This window comes from Prunus dulcis, chromosome 1 (assembly GCF_902201215.1).
Source record: "Prunus dulcis chromosome 1, ALMONDv2, whole genome shotgun sequence".
In the NCBI taxonomy this organism is placed as follows: domain Eukaryota; kingdom Viridiplantae; phylum Streptophyta; class Magnoliopsida; order Rosales; family Rosaceae; genus Prunus; species Prunus dulcis.
The window spans coordinates 14,589,988-14,599,131 of record NC_047650.1 but is presented as its reverse complement, the minus strand read 5'-3'; the positions used below and the strand labels follow the sequence as shown (position 1 = coordinate 14,599,131).

General features: G+C 39.7%; 1 protein-coding gene across 1 annotated transcript; it reads right to left on the bottom strand.

The window, feature by feature from the left end:
• Nucleotides 1-6,943: 6,943 nt before the first annotated feature.
• Nucleotides 6,944-7,591, bottom strand: LOC117614843. Its single transcript, XM_034343760.1, has one exon. It carries the CDS (start codon nucleotides 7,589-7,591, stop codon nucleotides 6,944-6,946), a length of 648 nt encoding a protein of 215 aa, XP_034199651.1.
• Nucleotides 7,592-9,144: the final 1,553 nt, after the last annotated feature.

The window sequence follows — 9,144 nt, the reverse complement described above, 5'->3', positions numbered from 1 at the left end:
TAAACATTCAAACTCAAATAGTCCGCACTAGTTTTTCTAGATTGCACTTAACTTAGCTTTAAACTCGAGAATACATTCAATTCCATGAATACAACTTTTGTAACACTTCGACTCCAAATTTAATTATATATTTAAATTATTTAACTGAAATTATGAATTTACGCTTGGGTAGGGGTAATTTGGTCATTTTCTTATCCAGTAGGATTTTGGGACAATGAGTGGTATGGTTATGTAGGTCGTACTGAGACGAGTCCGTAGACATGTGGTAGGCTTGAATCGGAGTTGTAACAAAGAAGTTACGAGCAAAACAAACTCAGTGGCACGATCGTAATTATTTCGAAAAGAGAGTTAGAGTTGATAAAAATCTCTCTCTCTCTCTCTCTCTCTCTCTCTCTCTCTCTCTCTCTCGCCTCCTCCCTCTCAAAATGCCATTGGTGGCTTTTCCGCTGCCACTGCTTCCTCCGGCCAACATTCGAGGTGGCGCTGGTCCCAAAATGACTGGCTGGTCTTCCAACCCCAGCCAAGCGCCGCCGCCAGCAGCTGCGAGTTTCGCCGGAAATTGTAGAAAATTCGGCGATTTTTCCCGAATTTTCAAACTGCTCGTTCTCTCTCATTTCTCCACCAAATTTGACGAGTGAGGTATGCTTTCTCACCTATTTTTCATGATCTAGCTGATGGTTGGGTAGGATTGCATCAATTTTGAGCCTAGATTGTCTGATTTTCGAATTGGATTTTGGCCCATTTTGGGATCGTGATTCCAGCCACTTCCTGTCAGTTTTTGGGGTAGGTCCAAGAACAAAAGTGACTCCAAATAGGGTGTTAAACCTAGGGCAGGAACCTTGAGCCGTGATCTTTAGATTTTCCAGCGATGCGTAATTGCTTTGGACACCCACATGCTGCCGGCGTGTGTGGCGTAGCATGGGCACTGTAGAAAAGGGGCATTGTGCCCCGATGCGATCCCTTTGTTGTTTCAAGCGCTTAGGTGTGCTCGGATTTCAATTTGGATACCGTATGAGTCTCGAATGGGTTTCGCCTATTGTGCGTTATCCAGGTTTGATAGGTTTGAACCGTTGGATAGTCTTAAAATTAATATATGTTAATTTAGGCATTTCTAGGATCGTGTAGGAATTCACGGATTCTAAGTCGGAGCACCGGATGTTCCGATTTAATAACTTAAAGTTTGTGTTTTACAATAACCGTCCGATCGTCCGATCCGGACCAAACTTGCAGGACGTGTATCCTAAACCTGGTGGAACCTATAGGAACTTTCGGATCGGAATTTGAGGGTTGTGAGCCCGTTTGACCAAGTTGGGGTAGTTAGACCCCTCGGTTGACCGTGAGTCTTCCGAGGTATTTTCACCTTTCGGAAGGTATTAGCATAACCTTTTTATCGAATCTTAATTGTTATTTGAGGTTAAATTGAAAATTGATTCGATTTAGGATTTTCCTTAGAGATTGTTGCTTATCATTAATTAGTATTATTTGATTATAAATACAGTATAATGTTCTAGTTGTGTGATACAGTATTTTATAGAATTTGTGTGAAACAAGCGTTGAATAATATTCAAATTATTCTATGATTTTTATGAAATTTATGTTTATGTGCTTGATCGTTGGTCTAAAAATAATATTTTTTTCCTGATTAAATTACGTTGCAGTCTACTATAGACTGGAATCACTAAATTGGGAATACCTCTATTATTAGTTTAGATAATTGAGAGTATGTCAGTTTGAAGTGCTATACACACTACCCTATGTACCTCCCGGGATATTGAATACACTGTAAGTATTATCCAGTGATTGTTAGGTCACACATGGCGTGGGTTATCTGACGTGTTGACATACCCCATACGTGGCGTTGGATGTTTCGACATATGGGGAGATTTTGTGATTGTTAGGTCCCACGTGATGTAGGTTATCTGGCGTGAGGAAAGACCCCATACGTGGTGTTGGATGTTTCGACGTATGGGGGATATTATGTGATGGTTAGGTCACATGTGGCGTAGGTTATCCAGCATGTTGACAGACCCCATACATGGCGTTGTATGTTCCGGTGTATAGGGAGATTTTGTGATTATTAGGTCCCATGTGGCTTAGGTTATCCGGCGTGAGGATAGACCTCATACGTGGCGTTGGATGTTTCGGCGTATGGGGGAGATTATGTGATGGTTAGGTCACACGTGGCGTAGGTGTTTCGGCGTGTTGACAGACCCCATACGTGGCTTTGGATTTTCCGGTGTATGGGGAGATTATGTGATTACCAGTGAGATGAATAAAGGATTGTTATGTTATATTGGGAAAGACATATTTGTAGAAAGAACTACGTGTGGCTTGATCCCTCAGTAAGGGTACGTAGGCAGCCTAGGTGCAGCCGAGGGTAGCGCCTAGGTGCAGCCACGGGCTAAATTTTACTTGGATGGTTTTATTTAGATTGGTTTCGACCTTGTTGTGGATCCTGAAACTCAATTGAAACTGAGGTGTGATTGAATAGTCGTTCCTACTCCTGTTTGGCTAAGGGAGGGTTGTGCAAATGTGTTCGGGTCAAACAAGTGTAAAACTCGTTTAGGATTGCTGTACGAATTGGGCTGAGGCCTTAAACTACTTGTGTTGGTGTTAGGATGTTAAACATCACAAGATGGAATTTGGGAGGTTATGTTATGTTGGTTACAGTGGGCATTCATAAAGTTGTTGAATTCATTACCTGCATCGTTTAGAGTATTATTTGAATTAGGAGCGTTGTTGAGGGTTTTGCTTCAGACCATTTGAAGGCCAGAGGCTACCTATGGGAATTGCATGTGGTTATATTGTGCATGCTACCAGTTGTGGATATTAAATATGTTTTATATAGGTTGAAATTTTTGGGATTGTTCAAATTACAGGGGAGACCCTACCAAAATTTTGGCAGAGTTTCCACAGGAGACTACAGTTTTAGTAAGTGGTCTAGTCTCGTGCCCTTATTCCTTTTGGAAAAAGGAGACTACAGTTTTAGTAAGTGGTCCAGGCATTTGGGTGATGTCGGAATTTCCACAGGATTCGTCCCGGGTTTCAGGAAATTCGGGGCTGGTCCTGTCAGCTTTAGAACAGATTTTTCCAACAATTGAACCAACTTAAACTTTATCTCAATCCTTTGAATCTTTCTGCAATGCACAAAGAAGGCCCCCAAGGAGTAAAACCACCAAACAACACTTGATAACAAGAGAGGAGCTTGTTTCAGTTATACTACGTCCGAGAGGCCTAAATGTATTGTATGGCCACCGTCTGTGGCTATGTTGTAGAGAACAGAAAATTGAGCAACATTCAAGAAGCAATCTTGGTCATCGTATCAAGGTAAATCGACATGCAAGAGTGAGTAAGGTGCTGTAGAGTTAAAACAGCATAACAGAGGACTTACTAACCTTGAACAAGGTTTCAGATGTTAGAGAACTCCAATTGCTGTGAATTTTGGATATGTCATACTTCTCTAATGAAGGAACAACCTGTATGAAGAAATTATTCTCGAATGATCAGTATAAATTGACATGCAAGAAAGAATTTGAGCCTACATCAATACAACAGACAAGAATGAATAGGCGGCATTTCAACACGCTTTGAGATGACTACACTTCTTGGATGAAGCTCCCATCTTGATAGATTATAGCCAAGACATAGATGAATAATATTGATGAAGGGTAATATTCCATTAGAGCAGAGGAATGCTACATGCAAGAGTAAATATATTTACACTAGTGTGGAACCAGTAAACAGGAAGTAAGAGAACACTTGTCTCAATGTGAATACAATTTAAGGTAGATAGACATCTCCGATTTCCTTGATGTTTGGATATGTTGTAGAACTCGACCTCAGAATTTTTTTTCGCGAAGGAATAGAGGTAAAAATCGCAACAGGAACTCGCATGAAAAACCAATCCGTGCATAAAACAGAGTACTAGACAGAGATGAGCTATTCGTCCTCCAACTGAGGTGTGAGGTGTTTATATTTCTCCAATTGGGCTAATTCTCGGATATATTCTACTAGAGAGGCAGATGAACAAGTCTGAAGAAGGAACGATTTCATTTTGAGCTTAGGAAGTTAATGCTTTGGACCTGTGAACAGGTCTGTATGGTATTGATGAGCTTCTGACGGGTTTGGAAATTATGATGAGTTTGTGGGACTTTATGAGGGGGAATGAAGAGAATATTTATGGGACTTCTGCTGAACAGACTTGGGACTCATCAAATACAGGGGTAGGAAGGTCTGGCTTGGGGTATTTTAAATTTTGACTTCTTCAAAATTACGATTGTGCCACTGCACTTTCGTAGATCACAACTTCATCTTTAAGACTTATATTTGAGCCCACTACATGTCTATGAATTCGTGAGAGCGAGCTCTACGCAATTGAGCAACTCTAACTTCCAAAAATAATTCCAAACAAAAAGTGACCAAAGTACCCAACCCCCAAGGGCAAAATTGTAATTTCACAAATATAAATAAATTGATTAAAACCATTAAATTTGGTCGGGATGTTACATCCATGGCAAACATATCCACGAAAACCTCAATTACCTGGTTGCACAATCGTATCCTCTCCCAGTGGATCTTCAGGTGGGATCACTCTTAGTGAATTCAATAGCACCATTCGACTCACTTGGAGATTACTGCCCTCTTTAGCACCTCCCTCATTTTCCGTCACGATTGCATTCAAGTTCTGCCACCTCAGACAGTCCTTCACATGATGGGCTCCTTGGCAAAGAAAGCAACCTGAGAATAGTCAAGAGAGTACAAATATATAATTGGTTCGCCAGAGTCTTAAATTGAAGTGCTTTAATTTAGGATTATCAATTGTTGAATCCTGGGAGATTTATGCATATTGAACTGCGAGCACAAGGACAGGGACGAAATTTGTGTTTAGGTGCAATTCTCATAAGCCTCAATCGCTAATGTTTTCAATATTTCTACACATTTATGTTTGTTAGTTTACATGAGTTCTATGTAAGTTTGCTATCATGTGTTTGTTGAGAATTATTATCTTTAAATTCATATGTCCTATTGTTCTGTCAACACTAAATGCACCACAACAGTAATTGCAGGTATTTAAGCACTAGGTAACAGTATGTTTTGGGTTTGTATGAATTTTTATAAGGGAAAATTGCAAGAAGAGTTGTGGGATTATGCCATAGATAAAGAGTCCTCTTTATTTCACCCAATCCAATCAAGATTTTGTGGGAGGAGTGCAACAGTGGGAGGAGTAAATTGACCATATTACGAAAAGATAAAATGAGTAGTTATGTTCCATAAAAATAGGACCCATTATTAGATTTTATTTTTAATTTTAATTTTTTAAAATAAAAACCAAAATTGACCATATTATCTTCATTTAATTAATAATTTCAGAGATGGATTCAGTCTTCATTGGTCCACAGATGTCTGTATGAACCAATTCCAAAGGACTTGTAGCTCTCCAAGTGGACTCCAAAGGGAAAGAATCTCTGTGTTGCTTTCTTAGCATGCAGCCTTTACATACTACTGAAATTTGCTCCAAATGAGGTAAGCCATGTACCATGCCTTGATCCTCAAGTAGTTTTATGCTTCTTTCGTTTAAGTGCCCCAATCTCTTATGCCATGTCTGCAAACAGTGTGTAACACTTGCCTTTAAGGCCAAATCACTTGTAGGCATCATTGTAAGTAGAAAGCATCTGTTATTGGTCATTTGAACCCTCACAATCAGATTTCTCAATGACTGATCATCATAAACATTCACCATATTCTCTCCAAACACAAGATGGTACCCATGCTCCATCATTTTCCCAACACTAAGCAGATTTTCTTCAAGACCAGGTACAAGCATTACTTCTTGAATGTGCTTCTTACCCAACTTGGTTTTTATCACAAGAGTCCTTTTTCCTGCAACTGGAACTATTTCTCCAGTACCCATCTTTACTTTAGAAGTCAAATTTCTTTGTATATTTGTAAGATCCTACATCAACCAACGGAGAGGGGGTGATGTGCCTTATATGTGCACATCCGCATCCATCTAGCACGAGGCCTTTTGGGAGCTCACTGGCTTTGGAGTCGTAGAAACTCCGAAGTTAAGCAAGTTGAGGGCTAAAGCAATCCCAGGATGGGTGACCCACTGGGAAGTTGCTCGTGTGCTCCCAGAAACAAAACCGTGCGGGCAGAGATGAGGGGCCTAAAGCGGACAATATCGTGCTACGGCGGAGCCGATCCCGGGGTGTGACATTTTGGTATCAGAGCCACTCTGCCGTGTGGTGCGAGTGTGCCGACGGGGACATCGGGCCCTTAAGGGGGTGGATTGTAAGATCCCACATCAACCAACGGAGAGGGGGTGATGTGCCTTATATGTGCACACCAGCATCTATCTAGCACGAGGCCTTTTGGGAGCTCACTGACTTCGGAGTCGTAGGAACTCCGAAGTTAAGCGAGTTGAGGGCTAGAGCAATCCCAGGATGGGTGACCCATTGGGAAGTTGCTCATATGCTCCTAGAAACAAAACCGTGCTGGCAGAGAGGAGGGGCCCAAAGCATTCAATATCGTGCTACGGCGGAGCCAATCCCGAGGTGTGACAATATTGAATAACAGACTCTCATCACCTGTCATGTGGTTACTACAGCCACTGTCAATGTACCAAGAATGATTTTCCTTCACATCTGTCACAGCATTGCATGCATAGAACAGGATTCCAGTTTCTTCAACTTGATTTGCATATTTCAATTTCTGTACATTTTTATTTCCAAGACACTCTCTGAGCATATGTCCAAATTTCCTACGCCCTTTGCATTTAGGTTTTCCTTCAAACCAACATTTGCGAAAATGCAATTTCTCACAGTGTTTACAAGCCTTTTTATTCCCATCGTTAGATTTCCAATTCTTCTGAGGTTTTTGATCTCCAGAAGATGCTCCACTCTTAGATTTTTTTTCCTTCAATATTCAGACTAGTAAAGGCCCTTTATGTAGAGTTCTCATTGTGTCGATCCAATCTGAGCTCAAAGCCCTTCAGAGAAGCAACTACTTCTTGAATTTCAAGAGTCTCAAGATTCTTGGAATGTTCAATAATAGAGCAGATGGAATCATATGATTTTGGCAAACTAAATAGTAATTTCTGCACAACTCTCTCCCTAGATAGTTCCTCACCATAACTCTTCATGTGATTCAAAATATCAAACAATCTAGCAAGATATACAGATAGGGATTCACTGTCTTTCATGCGAGTATATTCAAATTCTCTACGCAATCCTTGCAATTTTACATTTCGTACCTGTTTATCTCCTCTGAATTCCAGCTTCAGAATATCCCAAGCACCCTTTGAGGTCTCCTTGTTCACAATTCTGCGGAATAGCTGATCTGAGACAGCACTTTGGATCAATCCAAGTGCACGAGCCTGCTTCATCAGAAGCTCAGACATCGTAGACTTCTCAACAACCTTAGTCTCTTCTATCTCCTTCTTCTTCTTTGGATCTGAAGCATCGAAGCCATGTTCAACTAGATCCCATAATCCATGAGATTTCAGTATTGTTTTCATTCGAATGCTCCAGAACTCATAGTTTTCTCTATTGAAAACTGGTGTGCGAAGCTCAGTAGTGCCCGATCTTGCCATATTAGACATTGGATTCAAGAAATCTCAGCTGCAATCGTCGAAGGAGCTCAGACCCAACTCAAATCAATTCCTACTCCTTGTTCACAGATTCACGCCCAGCTCAAGCAATAGACCTGGCTCTGAGGCCATGTTAGAATTCAATGTTTTCAGCAGTTTGGATGTTTTGGGAAGAAGGAAGAGATCACAGAGAGAGTATGAGAAAGAGAACGTTGCTCTTTTAAAAGTAGAAAAACTTCAGATTGCTATTCATCATTTTCCACTATTCATGTATATTGGTATGAGTGAGAGAAATGAGCTGCTTCTCTAACTGATTTACAAGGGAATTAAATCCTAGCCTTTGATTCTATCATCCTATGAGATGATCCCACTTGTCATAATCTGACACTTAGATCCTAGGCAAGATAAGAGACCACTTGGACTATGATCCAATGGCTCAAATTACATCAGAAAAAAATAAAAACTTATAAAATAAAATAGAAAGGACTTTGTGACTTTGGCTCTAAGGCATTCAGCTTATGGGTTTACACATCAACAGTTTGAAATATAAATGGACTTTATTTTAAATCTTTCATTGTTGCTTGTGCATGGGGTTGGTTTGGAGATGAGATGCGCAGCAAAGAGCAATTTGTGTAATTGTCTTTGTGTATTTATCTGCATACATATAACAACAATGACATGATGATGATGGCGATTTGTGGACTCGGAGTGTTTTCTAAGAGTTGGTTTTGTTTTCACTCTCAATGTCATTCCTGCATTTTATTGTCTTTTAACTCTACAAAATAAACACATGAAACTTGAAATTTTTTTATATCTATGTCCCTGAATTTGGCTGACTTTCTTTTTCCCCTAATTGTTGAGTCAGAGTATTTCTTTTACTTGATCAAATATGTCTTTCCAGGAATTGCCAAAAAAAAAAGGGTAATGGCTCTAAGCTTTTATGATTTTCTATTGAAAGCCTATGATATTTGTTGTATTATAAGTCTGGAATGTATTGAACTTTGTGTTCTAATATAAGTATGTCACTGAATCTGTTTTTCTGCACAAATTGAGTTCTCATAGCATTCAAATTTCTTCATTACATTCAATTCATTTCTTGGTCTTTTGGGAGGAAGTAAGAGAGATTTGAATCCTGTTTGTTCATTACTCAAATAATTTCTAATTAGAAAGATGTGCTATGTATTGATCCTAATCTTGTTTTCCTGTAGGATCTTGACAACAAATTAACATGTTATTTGATTAATTTTTTTCACAAGGTTTTTTCATTTTATTCACTTTTAAGTATTTTTGTTATTGCGTGCTTTTTTTTTTTTTTTTTATGGAGCAGGGAAGGCATTGAAAGAGAGGGAAAAAGCTGCCGAACAAAGAATGAGATTTGGGGAAAGATACAGGAGAAGGGGCATTGGACTATAGCGGTTGAAGGGAGGAAGAAAGGCTTTGCTATATGTTGAGTACAGAATAAGAAAGGAAAGAGAAAAGGTTAATATTAGGAACAATGTCATTCATGTATCATCTATGGATGTGGTAGAATTTGTGAGCAGTCACATATAGTTCCA

Excerpts from the sequence above, each read along its gene's own strand:
- LOC117614843 (XM_034343760.1), bottom strand. The coding sequence starts at position 7,591 with ATGGCAAGATCGGGCACTACTGAGCTTCGCACACCAGTTTTCAATAGA.